This window comes from Haliotis rubra, unplaced genomic scaffold, assembly GCF_003918875.1.
Source record: "Haliotis rubra isolate DU_JTF1 unplaced genomic scaffold, ASM391887v1 Scf15, whole genome shotgun sequence".
Taxonomy (NCBI): Eukaryota; Metazoa; Mollusca; class Gastropoda; order Lepetellida; family Haliotidae; genus Haliotis; species Haliotis rubra.
The window spans coordinates 1,019,741-1,046,827 of NW_025765447.1; the positions used below are offsets into that span (position 1 = coordinate 1,019,741).

General features: G+C 38.4%; 1 protein-coding gene across 1 annotated transcript in view; it reads left to right on the forward strand.

Moving 5' to 3' along the window:
* LOC124270142 (sulfoquinovosidase-like) overlaps positions 1–27,087 on the forward strand; it is a 50,856-nt gene that overhangs the window by 13,228 nt on the left and 10,541 nt on the right. The window contains exons 3-4 of the mRNA XM_046705167.1: positions 21,838–21,956; positions 22,891–23,067. Of these exons, the coding sequence (XP_046561123.1) occupies positions 21,852–21,956; positions 22,891–23,067 (282 nt within the window). The 5' untranslated portion in view covers positions 21,838–21,851. The remainder of the gene's footprint in view (positions 1–21,837; positions 21,957–22,890; positions 23,068–27,087) is intronic.

A 27,087-nucleotide genomic window follows, 5' to 3' on the forward strand; every position in this document is an offset into this window, starting at 1 on the left:
CATTAACAACTAAACAAACCAACTCCTTGTCAGTGTCTCATACTGAGCTGTCTAACTGAAGATCAACACTGGATGACTGATTATCATGATAAACTCATCTCAACATTAACAACTAAACAAACCAACTCCTTGTCAGTGTCTCATACTGAGCTGTCTAACTGAAGATCAACACGAGATGACTGATTATCATGATAAACTCATCTCAACATTAACAACTAAACAAACCAACTCCTTGTCAGTGTCTCATACTGAGCTGTCTAACTGAAGATCAACACTGGATGACTGATTATCATGATAAACTCATCTCAACATTAACAACTAAACAAACCAACTCCTTGTCAGTGTCTCATACTGAGCTGTCTAACTGAAGATCAACACTGGATGACTGATTATCATGATAAACTCATCTCAACATTAACAACTAAACAAACCAACTCCTTGTCAGTGTCTCATACTGAGCTGTCTAACTGAAGATCAACACGGGATGAATGATTATCATGAAAAACTCATCTCAATATTAACAACTAAACAAACCAACTACTTGTCAGCGTCTCATGCTGAGCTGTCTAACTGAAGATCAACACGGGATGACTGATTATCATGATAAACTCATCTCAACATTAACAACTAAACAAACCAACTCCTTGTCAGTGTCTCATACTCAGATGTCTAACTGAAGATCAACACTGGATGACTGATTATCATGATAAACTCATCTCAACATTAACAACTAAACAAAACAACTCCTTGCCAGTGTCTCATACTGAGCTGTCTAACTGAAGATCAACACTGGATGACTGATTATCTTGATAAACTCATCTCAACATTATCAACTAAACAAACCAACTCCTTGTCAGTGTCTCATACTCAGATGTCTAATTGAAGATCAACACTGGATGACTGATTATCTTGATAAACTCATCTCAACATTAACAACTAAACAAACCAACTCCTTGTCAGTGTCTCATACTGAGCTGTCTAACTGAAGATCAACACGGGATGACTGATTATCATGATAAACTCATCTCAACATTAACAACTAAACAAACCAACTCCTTGTCAGTGTCTCATACTCAGATGTCTAACTGAAGATCAACACTGGATGACTGATTATCATGATAAACTCATCTCAACATTAACAACTAAACAAACCAACTCCTTGTCAGTGTCTCATACTGAGCTGTCTAACTGAAGATCAACACTGGATGACTGATTATCTTGATAAACTCATCTCAACATTAACAACTAAACAAACCAACTCCTTGTCAGTGTCTCATACTCAGATGTCTAACTGAAGATCAACACTGGATGACTGATTATCTTGATAAACTCATCTCAACATTAACAACTAAACAAACCAACTCCTTGTCAGTGTCTCATACTGAGCTGTCTAACTGAAGATCAACACTGGATGACTGATTATCTTGATAAACTCATCTCAACATTAACAACTAAACAAACCAACTCCTTGTCAGTGTCTCATACTGAGCTGTCTAACTGAAGATCAACACGGGATGACTGATTATCATGATAAACTCATCTCAACATTAACAACTAAACAAACCAACTCCTTGTCAGTGTCTCATACTGAGCTGTCTAACTGAAGATCAACACTGGATGACTGATTATCTTGATAAACTCATCTCAACATTAACAACTAAACAAACCAACTACTTGTCAGTGTCTCATACTGAGCTGTCTAACTGAAGATCAACACGGGATGACTGATTATCATGATAAACTCATCTCAACATTAACAACTAAACAAACCAACTCCTTGTCAGTGTCTCATACTGAGCTGTCTAACTGAAGATCAACACGGGATGACTGATTATCATGATAAACTCATCTCAACATTAACAACTAAACAAACCAACTCCTTGTCAGTGTCTCATACTGAGCTGTCTAACTGAAGATCAACACTGGATGACTGATTATCTTGATAAACTCATCTCAACATTAACAACTAAACAAACCAACTCCTTGTCAGTGTCTCATACTCAGATGTCTAACTGAAGATCAACACGAGATGACTGATTATCATGATAAACTCATCTCAATATTAACAACTAAACAAACCAACTACTTGTCAGTGTCTCATACTGAGCTGTCTAACTGAAGATCAACACTGGATGACTGATTATCATGATAAACTCATCTCAACATTAACAACTAAACAAACCACCTCCTTGCCAGAGTCTCATACTGAGCTGTCTAACTGAAGATCAACACTGGATGACTGATTATCATGATAAACTCATCTCAACATTAACAACTAAACAAACCAACTCCTTGTCAGTGTCTCATACTGGGATGACTGATTATCATGTCATAACTGAAGATCAACACTGGATGACTGATTATCATGATAAACTCATCTCAACATTAACAACTAAACAAACCAACTCCTTGTCAGTGTCTCATACTCAGATGTCTAACTGAAGATCAACACGGGATGACTGATTATCATGATAAACTCATCTCAACATTAACAACAAAACAAACCAACTCCTTGTCAGTGTCTCATACTGAGCTGTCTAACTGAAGATCAACACTGGATGACTGATTATCATGATAAACTCATCTCAACATTAACAACTAAACAAACCAACTCCTTGTCAGTGTCTCATACTCAGATGTCTAACTGAAGATCAACACTGGATGAATGATTATCATGATAAACTCATCTCAACATTAACAACTAAACAAACCAACTCCTTGTCAGTGTCTCATACTGAGCTGTCTAACTGAAGATCAACACGGGATGACTGATTATCATGATAAACTCATCTCAACATTAACAACTAAACAAACCAACTCCTTTGTCAGTGTCTCATACTCAGATGTCTAACTGAAGATCAACACTGGATGACTGATTATCATGATAAACTCATCTCAACATTAACAACTAAACAAACCAACTCCTTGCCAGTGTCTCATACTGAGCTGTCTAACTGAAGATCAACACTGGATGACTGATTATCTTGATAAACTCATCTCAACATTAACAACTAAACAAACCAACTCCTTGTCAGTGTCTCATACTCAGATGTCTAACTGAAGATCAACACTGGATGACTGATTATCTTGATAAACTCATCTCAACATTAACAACTAAACAAACCAACTCCTTGTCAGTGTCTCATACTGAGCTGTCTAACTGAAGATCAACACGGGATGACTGATTATCTTGATAAACTCATCTCAACATTAACAACTAAACAAACCAACTCCTTGTCAGTGTCTCATACTGAGCTGTCTAACTGAAGATCAACACTGGATGACTGATTATCATGATAAACTCATCTCAACATTAACAACTAAACAAACCAACTCCTTGTCAGTGTCTCATACTGAGCTGTCTAACTGAAGATCAACACTGGATGACTGATTATCTTGATAAACTCATCTCAACATTAACAACTAAACAAACCAACTACTTGTCAGTGTCTCATACTGAGCTGTCTAACTGAAGATCAACACTGATGACTGATTATCATGATAAACTCATCTCAACATTAACAACTAAACAAACCAACTCCTTGTCAGTGTTTCATACTGAGCTGTCTAACTGAAGATCAACACGGGATGACTGATTATCATGATAAACTCATCTCAACATTAACAACTAAACAAACCAACTCCTTGTCAGTGTCTCATACTGAGCTGTCTAACTGAAGATCAACACGGGATGACTGATTATCATGATAAACTCATCTCAACATTAACAACTAAACAAACCAACTCCTTGCCAGTGTCTCATACTGAGCTGTCTAACTGAAGATCAACACGGAATGACTGATTATCATGATAAACTCATCTCAACATTAACAACTAAACAAACCAACTACTTGTCAGTGTCTCATACTGGTGTGTAACTGAAGATCAACACGGGATGACTGATTATCATGAAAACTCATCTCAATATTAACAACTAAACAAACCAACTACTTGTCAGCGTCTCATACTGAGCTGTCTAACTGAAGATCAACACGGGATGACTGATTATCTTGATAAACTCATCTCAACATTAACAACTAAACAAACCAACTCCTTGTCAGTGTCTCATACTCAGATGTCTAACTGAAGATCAACACTGGATGACTGATTATCATGATAAACTCATCTAAACATTAACAACAAAACAAACCAACTCCTTGTCAGTGTCTCATACTGAGCTGTCTAACTGAAGATCAACACTGGATGACTGATTATCATGATAAACTCATCTCAACATTAACAACTAAACAAACCAACTCTTGTCAGTGTCTCATACTGAGCTGTCTAACTGAAGATCAACACGGGATGACTGATTATCTTGATAAACTCATCTCAACATTAACAACTAAACAAACCAACTCCTTGTCAGTGTCTCATAGTCAGATGTCTAACTGAAGATCAACACTGGATGACTGATTATCATGATAAACTCATCTCATCATTAACAACTAAACAAACCAACTCCTTGCCAGTGTCTCATACTGAGCTGTCTAACTGAAGATCAACACTGGATGACTGATTATCATGATAAACTCATCTCAACATTATCAACTAAACAAACCAACTCCTTGTCAGTGTCTCATACTCAGATGTCTAACTGAAGATCAACACTGGATGAATGATTATCTTGATAAACTCATCTCAACATTAACAACTAAACAAACCAACTCCTTGTCAGTGTCTCATACTGAGCTGTCTAACTGAAGATCAACACGGGATGACTGATTATCTTGATAAACTCATCTCAACATTAACAACTAAACAAACCAACTACTTTGTTAGTGTCTCATACTGAGCTGTCTAACTGAAGATCAACACGGGATGACTGATTATCATGATAAACTCATCTCAACATTAACAACTAAACAAACCAACTCCTTGTCAGTGTCTCATACTGAGCTGTCTAACTGAAGATCAACACTGGATGACTGATTATCTTGATAAACTCATCTCAACATTAACAACTAAACAAACCAACTCCTTGTCAGTGTCTCATACTGAGCTGTCTAACTGAAGATCAACACGAGATGACTGATTATCATGATAAACTCATCTCAATATTAACAACTAAACAAACCAACTCCTTGTCAGTGTCTCATACTGAGCTGTCTAACTGAAGATCAACACGGGATGACTGATTATCATGATAAACTCATCTCAACATTAACAACTAAACAAACCAACTCCTTGCCAGTGTCTCATACTGAGCTGTCTAACTGAAGATCAACACGGGATGACTGATTATCATGATAAACTCATCTCAACATTAACAACTAAACAAACCAACTCCTTGCCAGTGTCTCATACTGAGCTGTCTAACTGAAGATCAACACGGAATGACTGATTATCATGATAAACTCATCTCAACATTAACAACTAAACAAACCAACTCCTTGTCAGTGTCTCATACTGAGCTGTCTAACTGAAGATCAACACGGGATGACTGATTATCATGAAAAACTCATCTCAACATTAACAACTAAACAAACCAACTCCTTGTCAGTGTCTCATACTGAGCTGTCTAACTGAAGATCAACACGGGATGACTGATTATCTTGATAAACTCATCTCAACATTAACAACTAAAACAAACCAACTCCTTGTCAGTGTCTCATACTCAGATGTCTAACTGAAGATCAACACGGGATGACTGATTATCATGCTAAACTCATCTCAACATTAACAACAAAACAAACCAACTCCTTGTCAGTGTCTCATACTGAGCTGTCTAACTGAAGATCAACACTGGATGACTGATTATCTTGATAAACTCATCTCAACATTAACAACTAAACAAACCAACTACTTGTCAGTGTCTCATACTGAGCTGTCTAACTGAAGATCAACACGGGATGACTGATTATCTTGATAAACTCATCTCAACATTAACAACTAAACAAACCAACTCCTTGTCAGTGTCTCATACTCAGATGTCTAACTGAAGATCAACACTGGATGACTGATTATCATGATAAACTCATCTCAACATTAACAACTAAACAAACCAACTCCTTGTCAGTGTCTCATACTGAGCTGTCTAACTGAAGATCAACACGGGATGACTGATTATCATGATAAACTCATCTCAACATTAACAACTAAACAAACCAACTCCTTGTCAGTGTCTCATACTGAGCTGTCTAACTGAAGATCAACACGGGATGACTGATTATCATGATAAACTCATCTCAACATTAACAACTAAACAAACCAACTCCTTGTCAGTGTCTCATACTCAGATGTCTAACTGAAGATCAACACTGGATGACTGATTATCTTGATAAACTCATCTCAACATTAACAACTAAACAAACCAACTCCTTGTCAGTGTCTCATACTGAGCTGTCTAACTGAAGATCAACACTGGATGACTGATTATCATGATAAACTCATCTCAACATTAACAACTAAACAAACCAACTCCTTGTCAGTGTCTCATACTGAGCTGTCTAACTGAAGATCAACACTGGATGACTGATTATCATGATAAACTCATCTCAACATTAACAACTAAACAAACCAACTCCTTGTCAGTGTCTCATACTGAGCTGTCTAACTGAAGATCAACACGGGATGACTGATTATCATGATAAACTCATCTCAACATTAACAACTAAACAAACCAACTCCTTGTCAGTGTCTCATACTGAGCTGTCTAACTGAAGATCAACACTGGATGACTGATTATCATGATAAACTCATCTCAACATTAACAACTAAACAAACCAACTCCTTGTCAGTGTCTCATACTGAGCTGTCTAACTGAAGATCAACACTGGATGACTGATTATCATGATAAACTCATCTCAACATTAACAACTAAACAAACCAACTCCTTGTCAGTGTCTCATACTCAGATGTCTAACTGAAGATCAACACTGGATGACTGATTATCATGATAAACTCATCTCAACATTAACAACTAAACAAACCAACTCCTTGTCAGTGTCTCATACTGAGCTGTCTAACTGAAGATCAACACGGGATGACTGATTATCATGATAAACTCATCTCAACATTAACAACTAAACAAACCAACTCCTTGTCAGTGTCTCATACTCAGATGTCTAACTGAAGATCAACACGGGATGACTGATTATCATGATAAACTCATCTCAACATTAACAACTAAACAAACCAACTCCTTGCAAGTGTCTCATACTCAGATGTCTAACTGAAGATCAACACTGGATGACTGATTATCTTGATAAACCCATCTCAACATTAACAACTAAACAAACCAACTCCTTGTCAGTGTCTCATACTGAGCTGTCTAACTGAAGATCAACACTGGATGACTGATTATCATGATAAACTCATCTCAACATTAACAACTAAACAAACCAACTCCTTGTCAGTGTCTCATACTGAGCTGTCTAACTGAAGATCAACACGGGATGACTGATTATCATGATAAACTCATCTCAACATTAACAACTAAACAAACCAACTCCTTGTCAGTGTCTCATACTGAGCTGTCTAACTGAAGATCAACACGGGATGACTGATTATCATGATAAACTCATCTCAACATTAACAACTAAACAAACCAACTCCTTGTCAGTGTCTCATACTGAGCTGTCTAACTGAAGATCAACACTGGATGACTGATTATCATGATAAACTCATCTCAACATTAACAACTAAACAAACCAACTCCTTGTCAGTGTCTCATACTGAGCTGTCTAACTGAAGATCAACACGGGATGACTGATTATCATGATAAACTCATCTCAACATTAACAACTAAACAAACCAACTCCTTGTCAGTGTCTCATACTGAGATGTCTAACTGAAGATCAACACGGGATGACTGATTATCATGATAAACTCATCTCAACATTAACAACTAAACAAACCAACTCCTTGTCAGTGTCTCATACTGAGCTGTCTAACTGAAGATCAACACGGATGACTGATTATCATGATAAACTCATCTCAACATTAACAACTAAACAAACCAACTCCTTGTCAGTGTCTCATACTGAGCTGTCTAACTGAAGATCAACACGGGATGACTGATTATCATGAAAACTCATCTCAACATTAACAACTAAACAAACCAACTCCTTGTCAGTGTCTCATACTGAGCTGTCTAACTGAAGATCAACACGGGATGACTGATTATCATGATAAACTCATCTCAACATTAACAACTAAACAAACCAACTCCTTGTCAGTGTCTCATACTCAGATGTCTAACTGAAGATCAACACTGGATGACTGATTATCATGATAAACTCATCTCAACATTAACAACTAAACAAACCAACTCCTTGCCAGTGTCTCATACTGAGCTGTCTAACTGAAGATCAACACTGGATGACTGATTATCTTGATAAACTCATCTCAACATTAACAACTAAACAAACCAACTCCTTGTCAGTGTCTCATACTCAGATGTCTAACTGAAGATCAACACTGGATGACTGATTATCATGATAAACTCATCTCAACATTAACAACTAAACAAACCAACTCCTTGTCAGTGTCTCATACTGAGCTGTCTAACTGAAGATCAACACTGGATGACTGATTATCATGATAAACTCATCTCAACATTAACAACTAAACAAACCAACTCCTTGTCAGTGTCTCATACTGAGCTGTCTAACTGAAGATCAACACGGGATGACTGATTATCATGATAAACTCATCTCAACATTAACAACTAAACAAACCAACTCCTTGTCAGTGTCTCATACTGAGCTGTCTAACTGAAGATCAACACTGGATGACTGATTATCATGATAAACTCATCTCAACATTAACAACTAAACAAACCAACTCCTTGTCAGTGTCTCATACTGAGCTGTCTAACTGAAGATCAACACGGGATGACTGATTATCATGATAAACTCATCTCAACATTAACAACTAAACAAACCAACTCCTTGTCAGTGTCTCATACTGAGCTGTCTAACTGAAGATCAACACGGGATGACTGATTATCATGATAAACTCATCTCAACATTAACAACTAAACAAACCAACTCCTTGCCAGTGTCTCATACTGAGCTGTCTAACTGAAGATCAACACGGGATGACTGATTATCATGATAAACTCATCTCAACATTAACAACTAAACAAACCAACTCCTTGCCAGTGTCTCATACTCAGATGTCTAACTGAAGATCAACACGGGATGACTGATTATCATGATAAACTCATCTCAACATTAACAACTAAACAAACCAACTCCTTGTCAGTGTCTCATACTGAGCTGTCTAACTGAAGATCAACACTGGATGACTGATTATCATGATAAACTCATCTCAACATTAACAACTAAACAAACCAACTCCTTGTCAGTGTCTCATACTGAGCTGTCTAACTGAAGATCAACACGGGATGACTGATTATCATGATAAACTCATCTCAACATTAACAACTAAACAAACCAACTCCTTGTCAGTGTCTCATACTGAGCTGTCTAACTGAAGATCAACACGGGATGACTGATTATCATGATAAACTCATCTCAACATTAACAACTAAACAAACCAACTCCTTGTCAGTGTCTCATACTGAGCTGTCTAACTGAAGATCAACACGGGATGACTGATTATCATGATAAACTCATCTCAACATTAACAACTAAACAAACCAACTCCTTGTCAGTGTCTCATACTGAGCTGTCTAACTGAAGATCAACACGGGATGACTGATTATCATGATAAACTCATCTCAACATTAACAACTAAACAAACCAACTCCTTGTCAGTGTCTCATACTGAGCTGTCTAACTGAAGATCAACACTGGATGACTGATTATCATGATAAACTCATCTCAACATTAACAACTAAACAAACCAACTCCTTGTCAGTGTCTCATACTCAGATGTCTAACTGAAGATCAACACGGGATGACTGATTATCATGATAAACTCATCTCAACATTAACAACTAAACAAACCAACTCCTTGTCAGTGTCTCATACTGAGCTGTCTAACTGAAGATCAACACGGGATGACTGATTATCATGATAAACTCATCTCAACATTAACAACTAAACAAACCAACTCCTTGTCAGTGTCTCATACTGAGCTGTCTAACTGAAGATCAACACTGGATGACTGATTATCATGATAAACTCATCTCAACATTAACAACTAAACAAACCAACTCCTTGTCAGTGTCTCATACTGAGCTGTCTAACTGAAGATCAACACGGGATGACTGATTATCATGATAAACTCATCTCAACATTAACAACTAAACAAACCAACTCCTTGCCAGTGTCTCATACTGAGCTGTCTAACTGAAGATCAACACTGGATGACTGATTATCATGATAAACTCATCTCAACATTAACAACTAAACAAACCAACTCCTTGTCAGTGTCTCATACTGAGCTGTCTAACTGAAGATCAACACGGGATGACTGATTATCATGATAAACTCATCTCAACATTAACAACTAAACAAACCAACTCCTTGTCAGTGTCTCATACTGAGCTGTCTAACTGAAGATCAACACTGGATGACTGATTATCATGATAAACTCATCTCAACATTAACAACTAAACAAACCAACTCCTTGTCAGTGTCTCATACTGAGCTGTCTAACTGAAGATCAACACTGGATGACTGATTATCATGATAAACTCATCTCAACATTAACAACTAAACAAACCAACTCCTTGTCAGTGTCTCATACTGAGCTGTCTAACTGAAGATCAACACGGGATGACTGATTATCATGATAAACTCATCTCAACATTAACAACTAAACAAACCAACTCCTTGTCAGTGTCTCATACTGAGCTGTCTAACTGAAGATCAACACTGGATGACTGATTATCATGATAAACTCATCTCAACATTAACAACTAAACAAACCAACTCCTTGTCAGTGTCTCATACTCAGATGTCTAACTGAAGATCAACACGGATGACTGATTATCATGATAAACTCATCTCAACATTAACAACTAAACAAACCAACTCCTTGTCAGTGTCTCATACTGAGCTGTCTAACTGAAGATCAACACGGGATGACTGATTATCATGATAAACTCATCTCAACATTAACAACTAAACAAACCAACTCCTTTGTCAGTGTCTCATACTCAGATGTCTAACTGAAGATCAACACGGGATGACTGATTATCATGATAAACTCATCTCAACATTAACAACTAAACAAACCAACTCCTTGTCAGTGTCTCATACTGAGCTGTCTAACTGAAGATCAACACGGGATGACTGATTATCATGATAAACTCATCTCAACATTAACAACTAAACAAACCAACTCCTTGCCAGTGTCTCATACTGAGCTGTCTAACTGAAGATCAACACGGGATGACTGATTATCATGATAAACTCATCTCAACATTAACAACTAAACAAACCAACTCCTTGCCAGTGTCTCATACTGAGCTGTCTAACTGAAGATCAACACGGGATGACTGATTATCATGATAAACTCATCTCAACATTAACAACTAAACAAACCAACTCCTTGTCAGTGTCTCATACTGAGCTGTCTAACTGAAGATCAACACGGGATGACTGATTATCATGATAAACTCATCTCAACATTAACAACTAAACAAACCAACTCCTTGTCAGTGTCTCATACTGAGCTGTCTAACTGAAGATCAACACTGGATGACTGATTATCATGATAAACTCATCTCAACATTAACAACTAAACAAACCAACTCCTTGCCAGTGTCTCATACTGAGCTGTCTAACTGAAGATCAACACGGGATGACTGATTATCATGATAAACTCATCTCAACATTAACAACTAAACAAACCAACTCCTTGTCAGTGTCTCATACTGAGATGTCTAACTGAAGATCAACACTGGATGACTGATTATCATGATAAACTCATCTCAACATTAACAACTAAACAAACCAACTCCTTGTCAGTGTCTCATACTCAGATGTCTAACTGAAGATCAACACTGGATGACTGATTATCATGATAAACTCATCTCAACATTAACAACTAAACAAACCAACTCCTTGTCAGTGTCTCATACTGAGATGTCTAACTGAAGATCAACACGGGATGACTGATTATCATGATAAACTCATCTCAACATTAACAACTGAAACAAACCAACTCCTTGTCAGTGTCTCATACTGAGCTGTCTAACTGAAGATCAACACGGGATGACTGATTATCATGATAAACTCATCTCAACATTAACAACTAAACAAACCAACTCCTTGTCAGTGTGTCATACTGAGCTGTCTAACTGAAGATCAACACTGGATGACTGATTCTCATGATAAACTCATCTCAACATTAACAACTAAACAAACCAACTCCTTGCCAGTGTCTCATACTGAGATGTCTAACTGAAGATCAACACTGGATGACTGATTATCATGATAAACTCATCTCAACATTAACAACTAAACAAACCAACTCCTTGTGTCAGTGTCTCATACTGAGCTGTCTAACTGAAGATCAACACGGGATGACAGATTATCATGATAAACTCATCTCAACATTAACAACTAAACAAACCAACTACTTGTCAGTGTCTCATACTGAGCTGTCTAACTGAAGATCAACACTGGATGACTGATTATCATGATAAACTCATCTCAACATTAACAACTAAAGAAACCAACTGTTTCATCTCAGCTTAATTAAAAAATGGCTATATATCTGACTAGAGTTGTGAACACTGATTAAGAATATAATAAACACTTCCAACTTCTCAACTGGCAACACATACAATGTTCTGGGTAGTTGATGATTATATGATATAGAATAAGCTATTTTCGCTACATGGTATTGTATGCAAGAGTCCTCACATTACATGTTTTCATGAATACTTGAAAAGTGTGGCTTTGCAATGTCACTTAAAGAATTTGCAGTTAAGTTGAAAGGTTTTCACTGTATCACTGGTTACATCCGTCATATACATATAGTGTGAGGACTCCACAGTACTAATCTCTATATAAAAGCACATTTAATACAGACATGAATTTCAAAATCATACAATCTTTGCCTCTGTGAAGTCTGAAAAGAACTGAAAACCAGTCCTTCCATACACATGGTAGTTTTAATAGTATGAAGAAATACAATTCTCAGAGTAGAAAAAATAAGTTTTCCCTTACCAAATGCAATTTTCCTGACTTTTTCAAAAACTTCAATCTTCACTGACTGGTAACAAAATTCCCTGACTTTTCCTGACCTTGAAAAACATTTTCTCCCCTGACTTTTCCCTGACCTGATTGTCTAAAATGTCTGACATTGTGCCTTTAATACTGTATTGGTGGGTTTAATGGATGATTATTTAACTAAACCCTCCTCGGTTGCCAAATTGACATGAAACGCGAGATATAACCACCACACCCTATCACAGATCAACGGTTTGTGCCATGCCGTGGTAGGGTTATTCTCTGCTGGAATTGTATTTCAACAGCTGTGAAATGTGGCTGGAGAGCCTGGAATATGGATGACAGAAAGGGAAAGGTGACATGTGGAGTTAAAGTTACCCCTCGTCAGATTTTACTGATATCAATTCATCGCTACAACTGTAAGCTTAAATTGACTAACTGACAAAATGGTCCTGCTAAAAGGTTAAAATGTGGTATGTGTTGTTATACCACACAGACATAGACGGACACACTTTACACGCTTACGCACACATACAAAACAGACAAACATATGCACAGAAACGCATTCCTTCCAGTCGCTACATATCTTCAACACGACCTCATTTCTCTCTGATATTCCGTTCAACCTGCATCTCAACACCCGCAGCACAATCTGTAATCGACCAAGCCAGATTGCATGAACCATTAATATGTGCGCTACTAGGGACATAATACCTTGGCCCTTTTAGTACCAGGTGTTGAGATCTCAGAACTAGAAAGGAATCACTGTCCGAACATTCAGAAACACATGTTCATGTCTCACCATCACAAAGGAATCAGTGTGCCAGGAATTTTAGAATCGAGTGTCAATCAATCTTTATTTCATACTGAAAGGCCACAGGCCTGTAGTACAATAATTAGTCATGTGTGGGTAGTGGAACATTCTTTCTGCGAATATAAGCTTTGTGAATATACATGGACAATTTTTTCTAAGTGTGTTTTCTGGAATTATACATCAATGATATAAAATTATGAGTTTCAGGATGTACATAATAATATGTCTTTGTGTATCTATTTCTTCACGATAAGTATGCTGGAGCAAACACATAAAAGCGAAATCATCTTCGACCTCGTTTAAGTTGCACATTTGACAGATTCTATCTTTTAGTTTTCAATATAAAAATCATGCAGAGCAGCGGAATCTGGCCAGTGAAGATTTATATTTCCTTATGGTCAAAACTGAAAGATAATGTTCGGGATATATGGACACTTTTATCATTTTTGTAGTAAAAGCATTTATTTGATCACGAGAGACCAATTGACAAATTTTGAAGGAATATATCTTTAAGTCTTTGTTTAACTGAACAGACAAACTGAGAATGAGATTTAACAAATTGTTCATGCCAGGCATTTACGGAAGCCGATAAATGATAATAACTGTTTTATGTCTGTTACCCAATTCCGTTTTCCATGGCTATCATATACTATCATTATATCGTAACATTTTTCTTGGCAATCTGTATGAAGGCATTGTTAGTTGTTTTAACCAGTATCTAATATTGTTTACGTTTGATTTTATGTACAATCCGGTGTCTGAATAAGTAGGGAAGCCATGTCTTTGTCTAGGACCGTGTCCCATCACTGTTGCTTCCTCCACTAGTATAAGCTCGAGGCTTCACCTGTCCTACCTCCTTTACGTATGAGTACCAATATCAGTATCAGTATCAATATCAGTAATATAGATGTCAGTGACAGTGAGGACCATTGACATATCACTGATAAGTAGATAAACTTTCTTGCAATGATAATTTTATGATTACACAAAGCCAAGGCGGCTGACTTTGTGTGCTGGCGATTAGGTGCCTGACTCTGACCGGATGGGACTGAAGATCAACACGGGATGACTGATTATCATGATAAACTCATCTCAACATTAACAACTAAACAAACCAACTCCTTGTCAGTGTCTCATACTCCGAGCTGTCTAACTGAAGATCAACACGGGATGACTGATTATCATGATAAACTCATCTCAACATTAACAACTAAACAAACCAACTCCTTGTCAGTGTCTCATACTGAGCTGTCTAACTGAAGATCAACACTGGATGACTGATTATCATGATAAACTCATCTCAACATTAACAACTAAACAAACCAACTCCTTGTCAGTGTCTCATACTGAGCTGTCTAACTGAAGATCAACACGGGATGACTGATTATCATGATAAACTCATCTCAACATTAACAACTAAACAAACCAACTCCTTGCCAGTGTCTCATACTGAGCTGTCTAACTGAAGATCAACACGGGATGACTGATTATCATGATAAACTCATCTCAACATTAACAACTAAACAAACCAACTCCTTGCCAGTGTCTCATACTGAGCTGTCTAACTGAACTGAAGATCAACACGGGATGACTGATTATCATGATAAACTCATCTCAACATTAACAACTAAACAAACCAACTCCTTGTCAGTGTCTCATACTGAGCTGTCTAACTGAAGATCAACACGGGATGACTGATTATCATGATAAACTCATCTCAACATTAACAACTAAACAAACCAACTCCTTGTCAGTGTCTCATACTGAGCTGTCTAACTGAAGATCAACTGAAGATCAGCATGACTGATTATCATGATAAACTCATCTCAGCATTAACAACTAAACAAACCAACTGTCTCATATACTGAGCTGTCTAACTGAAGATCAACACTGGATGACTGATTATCATGATAAACTCATCTCAACATTAACAACTAAACAAACCAACTCCTTGCCAGTGTCTCATACTGAGCTGTCTAACTGAAGATCAACACTGGATGACTGATTATCATGATAAACTCATCTCAACATTAACAACTAAACAAACCAACTCCTTGTCAGTGTCTCATACTGAGCTGTCTAACTGAAGATCAACACGGGATGACTGATTATCATGATAAACTCATCTCAACATTAACAACTAAACAAACCAACTCCTTGTCAGTGTCTCATACTGAGCTGTCTAACTGAAGATCAACACGGGATGACTGATTATCATGATAAACTCAACTCAACATTAACAACAAAACAAACCAACTCCTTGCCAGTGTCTCATACTGAGATGTCTAACTGAAGATCAACACGGGATGAATGATTATCATGATAAACTCATCTCAACATTAACAACTAAACGAACCAACTCCTTGTCAGTGTCTCATACTGAGCTGTCTAACTGAAGATCAACACGGGATGACTGATTATCATGATAAACTCATCTCAACATTAACAACTAAACAAACCAACTGCTTGTCAGTGTCTCATACTCAGATGTCTAACTGAAGATCAACACTGGATGACTGATTATCATGATAAACTCATCTCAACATTAACAACTAAACAAACCAACTCCTTGTCAGGGTCTCATACTCAGATGTCTAACTGAAGATCAACACGGGATGACTGATTATCTTGATAAACTCATCTCAACATTAACAACTGAACAAACCAACTCCTTGTCAGTGTCTCATACTGAGCTGTCTAACTGAAGATCAACACGGGATGACTGATTATCATGATAAACTCATCTCAACATTAACAACTAAACAAACCAACTCCTTGTCAGTGTGTCATACTGAGCTGTCTAACTGAAGATCAACACTGGATGACTGATTCTCATGATAAACTCATCTCAACATTAACAACTAAACAAACCAACTCCTTGCCAGTGTCTCATACTGAGATGTCTAACTGAAGATCAACACTGGATGACTGATTATCATGATAAACTCATCTCAACATTAACAACTAAACAAACCAACTCCTTGTCAGTGTCTCATACTGAGCTGTCTAACTGAAGATCAACACGGGATGACAGATTATCATGATAAACTCATCTCAACATTAACAACTAAACAAACCAACTACTTGTCAGTGTCTCATACTGAGCTGTCTAACTGAAGATCAACACTGGATGACTGATTATCATGATAAACTCATCTCAACATTAACAACTAAAGAAACCAACTGTTTCATCTCAGCTTAATTAAAAAATGGCTATATATCTGACTAGAGTTGTGAACACTGATTAAGAATATAATAAACACTTCCAACTTCTCAACTGGCAACACATACAATGTTCTGGGTAGTTGATGATTATATGATATAGAATAAGCTATTTTCGCTACATGGTATTGTATGCAAGAGTCCTCACATTACATGTTTTCATGAATACTTGAAAAGTGTGGCTTTGCAATGTCACTTAAAGAATTTGCAGTTAAGTTGAAAGGTTTTCACTGTATCACTGGTTACATCCGTCATATACATATAGTGTGAGGACTCCACAGTACTAATCTCTATATAAAAGCACATTTAATACAGACATGAATTTCAAAATCATACAATCTTTGCCTCTGTGAAGTCTGAAAAGAACTGAAAACCAGTCCTTCCATACACATGGTAGTTTTAATAGTATGAAGAAATACAATTCTCAGAGTAGAAAAAATAAGTTTTCCCTTACCAAATGCAATTTTCCCTGACTTTTTTTCAAAACTTCAATCTTCACTGACTGGTAACAAAATTCCCTGACTTTTCCCTGACCTTGAAAAACATTTTCTCCCCTGACTTTTCCCTGACCTGATTGTCTAAAATGTCTGACATTGTGCCTTTAATACTGTATTGGTGGGTTTAATGGATGATTATTTAACTAAACCCTCCTCGGTTGCCAAATTGACATGAAACGCGAGATATAACCACCACACCCTATCACAGATCAACGGTTTGTGCCATGCCGTGGTAGGGTTATTCTCTGCTGGAATTGTATTTCAACAGCTGTGAAATGTGGCTGGAGAGCCTGGAATATGGATGACAGAAAGGGAAAGGTGACATGTGGAGTTAAAGTTACCCCTCGTCAGATTTTACTGATATCAATTCATCGCTACAACTGTAAGCTTAAATTGACTAACTGACAAAATGGTCCTGCTAAAAGGTTAAAATGTGGTATGTGTTGTTATACCACACAGACACATAGACGGACACACTTACACGCTTACGCACACATACAAAACAGACAAACATATGCACAGAAACGCATTCCTTCCAGTCGCTACATATCTTCAACACGACCTCATTTCTCTCTGATATTCCGTTCAACCTGCATCTCAACACCCGCAGCACAATCTGTAATCGACCAAGCCAGATTGCATGAACCATTAATATGTGCGCTACTAGGGACATAATACCTTGGCCCTTTTAGTACCAGGTGTTAAGATCTCAGAACTAGAAAGGAATCACTGTCCGAAGACATTCAGAAACACATGTTCATGTCTCACCATCACAAAGGAATCAGTGTGCCAGGAATTTTAGAATCGAGTGTCAATCAATCTTTTATTTCATACTGAAAGGCCACAGGCCTGTAGTACAATAATTAGTCATGTGTGGGTAGTGGAACATTCTTTCTGCGAATATAAGCTTTGTGAATATACATGGACAATTTTTCTAAGTGTGTTTTCTGGAATTATACATCAATGATATAAAATTATGAGTTTCAGGATGTACATAATAATATGTCTTTGTGTATCTATTTCTTCACGATAAGTATGCTGGGCAAACACATAAAAAGCGAAATCATCTTCGACCTCGTTTAAGTTGCACATTTGACAGATTCTATCTTTTAGTTTCAATATAAAAATCATGCGCAGAGCAGCGGAATCTGGCCAGTGAAGATTTATATTTCCTTATGGTCAAAACTGAAAGATAATGTTCGGGATATATGGACACTTTTATCATTTTGTAGTAAAAGCATTTATTTGATCACGAGAGACCAATTGACAAATTTTGAAGGAATATATCTTTAAGTCTTTGTTTAACTGAACAGACAAACTGAGAATGAGATTTAACAAATTGTTCATGCCAGGCATTGCTGAAGCCGATAAATGATAATAACTGTTTTATGTCTGTTACCCAATTCCGTTTTCCATGGCTATCATATACTATCATTATATCGTAACATTTTCTTGGCAATCTGTATGAAGGCATTGTTAGTTGTTTTAACCAGTATCTAATATTGTTTACGTTTGATTTTATGTACAATCCGGTGTCTGAATAAGTAAGGAAGCCATGTCTTTGTCTAGGACCGTGTCCCATCACTGTTGCTTCCTCCACTAGTATAAGCTCGAGGCTTCACCTGTCCTACTCCTTTACGTATGAGTACCAATATCAGTATCAGTATCAATATCAGTAATATAGATGTCAGTGACAGTGAGGACCATTGACATATCACTGATAAGTAGATAAACTTTCTTGCAATGATAATTTTATGATTACACAAAGCCAAGGCGGCTGACTTTGTGTGCTGGCGATTAGGTGCCTGACTCTGACCCGGATGGGACTCAACCCAACACAAGCACTAGAATTCCTACTTGACTAAGAAAGTGTAATCCCAAATATAACATGTTACAAATGATAATTGTAAACTTTAAGGTGATTTAGCCAAGCTCTAAATGACAACGTTTAAAGAGTAAACTGATGCTTGTTTAATGAACAACTCCTGTAGGAAGATAAATAACACAAGTGTTTAAAACAGTGTGGATTAAGCGTGTAACACGACTGGTCATGGGCTATGTCAGTGTGAAGAGAACACCTACGGGTCGTGCTGAATGTACCCTGACCCATACAGGCTTGGTTGGTTTGTTGTTTAACGTCGCACTCAGCAATATTCCAACTATATGGCTGCGGTCTATAGATAATTGAGTCTGGACCACACAATCCCGTGATCAATAGTATGAGCATCGATCTACGTAATTGCGATACGATGACATTAGTCAACCAAGTCAGTGACCCGATCCCGTTCTTGACCTCTTACGACAAGCATGGGCTGCTGAAGACCAATTCTCACCCGGATCTTCACGGGTCTGACCCAATACTAGTTAATATGTTGCAAGAAGCCCGTCAGTGTTACAATTTCCAGCTCATCTGTTCGATTGTTGGTTTCCGACAAAGTATATCAACTCAGCGACCTGTACTATGAAGTTCACACATCCGTTTCTAACACAAAGAAGACCGAAGACACAGTGACTCAATAATGTAAGGGATGAATACTGATGAACGTACAAGCAATGGATGTAATCATAATGCAGCTGCTGGAGATGAAAGGATTGTGTCGAGTACAACATATGACAAAGACAAAGTAGAAGAGTACAGTACACGAAGAGCTTACCTGTGCGAACCTATACCATCTCAATGCCGCTTTATGTCAATATAGGCGAAATACTTTTATGGATGACAACGATAGGAATTAACAAAAACAACATGTGGGTATGGGTGGAAACTATTAACAGCAAGTCTGGCTATTGATGACTGATACAGAACAACTTGTAGCCAGGCTAGGCGAAGGGGTACAAAGTATACGAGGCTGATAAGATAAATTAGATGTGGGAGCTTATGTGCTCATTTGTTTCACGAATTTCTTGTAAGCAGGTGGAGTGACTTATACCTTGTTCATTTGTTTCACGAATTCATTTTACGCATCAGTGAACAACCAACAACATATATTTTATGGAATTTCCCCATTTGACTTGTATCATATGTTTTGACTCCTGCATTCGCACGTGTTTGTGACGTTGAGCAGGGTGCAACGACATGTTTACATGTTCGTGTCGGATTGAGTGAGTGAGTTGAGTTTTACGCCGCTTTTATCAATATTCCAGCAATATCACGGCGGGGGACACCAGAAATGGCCTTCAAACTGTTCGTGTCGGAAATATCACTAATTGATTGTGAATTATAAACGCATGTATATAGTTTGAATTCTACTTTCAGTCAAGATCTCGGTTGGCTATATGTATAGTTTTGTTCTTTATATCTCCTCTTGAAGTTGCCTTTGTCGCAAAGCTATAGACGTGAAAATACAATGTACTTAGGAATAATGCTATTCTCATATAAACGTTTAAAGATATCAAATGATAATTTCTGCAAATAAATGACATGCATTTATTCATAAAATGGAACTCAAACTCACAACAATGACAGTTAACGAATACAAATTATTCTAATTTTTCAACGTTTTGCCGCAGGCAAAATCACTATTAATTTATGTCTGTAAATATTTCTGAGAACCCTGTTTAAGGTAACCCCGGCTGATGTACATACGTGTTTCTATTTCAGGAGATTTCTTGAGACATTAAAACTGGCCCCCAATGTGTTGTAAAAACAAATATATCTTACAACATTTTTCTTGACTTATGAGTATCTTAATAGCTGTACTTCTACACAGCAGTCGTAACTCCAAATTGTCCGTCTTGATTGTCCGGTTCATCGATCACTTGATTGTCCGGTTCATCGATCACTTGATTCTCAGGTTTCCCCATTTCTGGTGTCCCCTTCCGTGATATTGCTGGAATATTGCTAAACGCGGCGTAAAACTAAACTCACTCTGGCTTGTTTAAACACAACCAGTACTGTGCAGCGTATACGTAAGGCGAAAAATACTTCTATTTTTGGCAAATTTTGTGAATGGCAGGTGCTACCCGTAAGGCAGGACATGCTTACCCTTACGGCGAACACCTGGTGTTATCACGGATTTTCAGTGATCAAGTCATATAATTAACACAGCTGTTTTTCCTTTACACCGAAAAGAATTTGTTTCTGACCCAAGACTGGGTATCCTTATGCCATGACGTTCTAAATTGCTTCACGTTTGTGGGCAATTTTGTTTCGTACCTTCTTGCGTGTCAAACACCATGGTTTAAACACGATGTTTCTCTATTTCAGCTACATCCAACACGATGATGTTGAAAGCCCTTGTGCTGGTGATACTCGCCAGTCAAACATCGGGGTTTAATTTTACACAAAGCGGAAACTCCTTTAGTGTAGCCCTTAAGAGCCTACTGGTACGTATACAGCGTTTGTTGTGTGTGTCAGGTTTTGTCACAGGCAAACAAATGTTGATCTTTATCGTAAATCAGTTGGGAATCGTGTAAGGGTGTGTGTGTGTGAAACAGGGTTTAACGAGTGTTATTTGCGCCCGTGCGTGTGTCTGTGTGTGTGTGTGTGCGTGCGTGCGCGTGTGGAGGTGTATGGATGTAAAGGTGTGTGTGTGCGTGTGAAGGTGTGTGGATTAAGGTTTATGTGCGTGCGTGTGTGGAGGTTTGTGTGCATGGAAGTTAGTCTGCGTGTGTGTATAGAGGTTTGTGTGCGTGTGTGTGGAGGTTTGTGTGCATGGAAGTCAGTGTGCGTGTGTGTATAGAGGTTTGTGTGCGTGTGTGTGGAGGTTTGTGTGCATGGAAGTCAGTGTGCGTGTGTGTATGAAAGTTTGTGTTTGTGTGTGTGTGGAGGTTTGTGTGCATGAAGTTAGTGTGCGTGTATGTATGAAGGTTTGTGTACGTGTGTGTGGAGGTTTGCATGCATGGAAGTTAGCGTGCGTGTGTATGCATGAAGGATTGTGTACGTGTGTGTAGAGGTGTGAGCGAAGATGCGTGTGTATGGAGTCGCGTGTGCGTGCGTACGTACGTGTGTGTGGAGGTGTACATGTGTGTGAGAATCCATACGCCAGAATCCAAACGCCAACAAATAGTACAGATAATAAACTGTAGTAATGGTGTCAGACTAACCGTTTCTAAGCCTGCTTTTGTATATGTCTTCCTGGGGCGGTGGGGTAGTCTAGTGGTTATAGCGTTCGCTCGTCACGCCGAAAGCCCGGGTTCGATTCCCCACATGGGTATAAAATGCGAAACCCATTTCTAGTGTCCCCCACCGTGATATTGGTGGAATATTGCTAAAAACGGCGTAAACCCCAACTCACTCACTCACTCACTCTTCCTTCAGTTGCTGCAACAGAGCCCAGACTCGCCATGTGTCTACGTTGGGAAAGTGACGACAGTATTCAACGAATTCCTGGGAAATTTCCACATCAAACAATCAACCGACGAAAGGATTGGTCTATCCAAGTTTCAATGGACACCAGCCAACAACACCCTTCTGCTCAGCTATGCAGATTTTTGGGTGAGTTAAATACAGTAAATAATGACCCCAGTTTGGTTGACTTACGGTTAGTTACGGTTATAACGAACTAATCATTATAATTCGTCACAACCGTCGATCGTTATAGGCATTTTCACTGAAATACAGAAGTGGCCGGCACTCACAAAACAGTTCGTTACATCCGTCAGTTCGTTAAAAACGTGTTCGTTATGAACGTGGCTGACTGTATCTCTATGGCCATCCATTTTATTGGGGGGGGACGTTTACCATGGGGTTCACCCTGTCTACAGCTTTTGTAATTAGAGATTAAAGATGTTTGTTCACCATAGCCTCAAGACTACCGACCTTTCAGAAAAAAGTGGAACCGTACACATATTTCAGAAATGTAGTCCATGTGTTACGCATAAAGTCCTCTCTAATGACAGAGAGAGAGGGAGGCGGTAAGGATAGATGGATAAAAAAAGGGATGAGAAATAAGCTAAACTCCAAGTAAAATTGCAGTAGTCACGTCAAGACGTTCATGGGCTGACTTCGCTTGTATTTCTTTGGTCCTAATCCCTTCTTTAGTGGTTCCACGTTCGGTTTCATTTCCGAACTAACTCGTCATAACGTAACTAAACGATTGCTCAAAGGGGACAAAACTCTAATCTATCACCGTCATAAACAAAACTCGCATACAAGCAATGCTCCTTCCTCGACATACGTCTTCGTGAACCTCATTGTTATTTCAATCACGTATGTGCCATAAACTATTTTGGGGGGATTGCATTACCATGGCAACGGAGTGTACGCTGTAGATAATATCGTACACACCAAGACATTTATGCACGTATTAACATACTTTTACTTTCACAGTTTGTAAAGGTGAATCAATTCTTCACTTAATTTGCCCGTAGGTGTTTCCTCATCAGCAGAATGTGTCAAGTTGGAGATGTATGTGTGACTTTGTTTTAAACGCCTAGCTGAGCAATGTGTTTTTTCGCAGTGTGAATGTGAACGGATGGTTTCTCTGGCGACGTACGTTGCCCTGTCTTTCCTGGACATACCGCGCTCTCGTGCACCTGTACTAAAAGCTTCTAACTGACGGGAACAAAACCTTCCTGCATCACGGTAATGTTACAAAGTCAGTCTGACCCAAGCTGTAATTTTACACCGCAAATAAACAAAAACAAATCAGCTTGAAATAGAAACTCTGGTTTGGACAAAAGGGATACCAAATCAGTTTGACCTGAATATGTAGAGATAAGCGTCTGGTAAATCCCACAGTGATTTCAAACAAATTCCCGTGAGATATACTCTCTTTTGTATAAGTGACAAAAATGGTAATGCTTACCTGTACGTCGACGTCTCCAGCTACTGTCGGCAAGATGAATCGCACAATATCAATGAGCATGCGTGGCTGACGTCACACAAGTTTCACGAGTGGTGCGCATCACCAAGTATAACAGATAGATACGTTTAGTTCAATTCTATTTTTTCCCATTCATGTCACTCAAAGGTGAAGGTTGATGTGTGAAGGATAATTTATCTCCTGTAAATGTTTCCGGGTTTAAAAAAATTAATTTGTACGCTTTTCTGACAGTTGTAGGAAAAGATCATTAAGCATGATAAGTGAGAGACATTTTTACACCGTTTTAAGCAATATTCCAGCAATATCACCGGAAATGGGCTTCACACACTGTACACATGAATGGAGTCGAACCCGGGTCACTTTCGATCACTTTCACCACTATTCTACCCACCACCCCACATTTCCTAGATTATTCCAACGGAAGAATTTATCAGAGAGATGAGCACACGCACGCACGCAAATGGTTTCTCTATTAATTTTCTTTTACGTCACTCCCTGCATTATTAATGCACCTCATTTGACAAAAAGCCCTATACACTCCATTTTGGATATTGCATCCATGCTTGTCCTTCGTCGGTATTTTGTGTCTCTTTAAATCTCTGCAGCTTTACAATGGTATGCATGCCAGCAGACAAATGACGGTCGTCGTTAGATAATCTTGGTCTTCATCAACCCCAGCTTATTGTCAGTACCGACTAACAGGACAGGTTGATTGGGCTGGATGACGTTGTTGATGCAGCATCTTATCTCGATGACGTTGTTGATGCAGCATCTTATCTCGATGACGTTGTTGATGCAGCATCTTATCTCGATGACGTTGTTGACGTTGTTGATGCAGCATCTTATCTCGATGACGTTGTTGATGCAGCATCTTATCTCGATGACGTTGTTGACGTTGTTGATGCAGCATCTTATCTCGATGACGTTGTTGATGCAGCATCTTATCTCGATGACGTTGTTGATGAAGCATCTTATCTCGATGACGTTGTTGATGCAGCATCTTATCTCGATGACGTTGTTGATGCAGCATCTTATCTCGATGACGTTGTTGATGCAGCATCTTATCTCGATGACGTTGTTGATGCAGCATCTTATCCCAGTTGCGTAAATCGACGCCCATGATGCTCATGATTGATTGTCTAATCCAGACTTGATTATTTACTGATAACGTCCATAAAGCTCGACTATTGCCGAGTGCGGCGTAAAACAACAAACAAACAAAATCTGCGTCTCTCGAAGTTCGAGTCACGATGATGTGGTCGTAGACTACGGTATGTCGTAATCTGGAGTTTCAAGCTACCGACGTCCACATAATTGCCTTGTATCAGTGTCCCGACCCACAGAACGTTCGTAATGTTACGACCTGTCGTAACTCTATAGTTTATCATAGGCTTACGAATGTCGTAACGCTACAAGCGTTTTGTGGATCGGGACCCATTCGTGACCAATTCGTGTTGTTCTGGGACAAGCCGAATAGCGACTCGTGCCCCTCTGGAAGGATTTCATATTGGCGCATGAACATCAGAACTACTTTAAACAAGAACGATAACTCTATCCCTGTTTGATTCCAATGTTTCTAAAAATCACCGAAGCACACGTACATTGTATTGCTATGTTGTTGTTATTTGGGGGTGTGTGTGTGTGTGTGTGTGTGTGTGTGTGTGTGTTTCCACTTATTTATTTAAAGAATTAAACCTCTTTGATACAACTAAAAGAAGGAGAAAAACATATTTGTTAAAGACATATCTCTCACCGTCAATCGCATGATTCTTGTTAAAAACTTTATAATAGGCAGCAAAATCCTTTTAGCTACGTTCTTTGTACTTTCAATATGACGATATATATTTTTCATGATTTTTTAAACAATGCCATAATGCCATAAACGATTTAAGTACTCGGGATTATTTTTATCAAAGCACCGCGCTCATTTACGCGCGTTCTGATTGGTTTGTCGTATTTTCGCACATAACAAGTATCGAGTGGGGGACGAGTCTTCTTGGAGGTTACGGAAAGGGGGGAGTGGTGACGAATGGATCGGGACCCTGGTTTCTATACAGACCGCCCTCATTTAGCTGGATTATTGCTGTGTAAGGCGTTAAACAACAAACCAACCAAAACTTTTATTCTGGGTTCGATTCCTGACGCAAGTTCGATGTCTGAAACCCATTTCCGATATCCCCATATCGCGATACTGTTAGGAATTTACGAAAACGCGCTTAAACCTTTACTCACTAATCGTGATGCGCCAGCACTTCTGCAATGTGAAGATGTGGTTTATGATCAAGGGGAGATAACTGCAGAAGAACGGTCCGCGGTGTCGACAATTGGAGACTTCAGCCGATGTGCCAGAATCCAGTATGCTCAGCTCTATACGTGTGTTAGGTCTTACCTGGGATGGATAACTTTCAGTTTGGATTTTTGGGCGCATATTTCATTCAAAATTAGGGCTACACTACAAATCAAATTTGATTTGATTGATTCATAAGTTAGTTAATTATTCGTGGTACGGCTGATTCTACCCGTGAAGGTCCGGTTTAGAATTGATCTTCAGTAACCCATGCATCCTTGTCGTAAGAGGCGACTAACGGGATCTGGTGGTCACCCTCACTGACATGTCATCGAATCCCAATTGTGTAGACCGATGCTCATGCTGTTGATCACTGGATTGTCTGGTTCAGACTCGATTATTT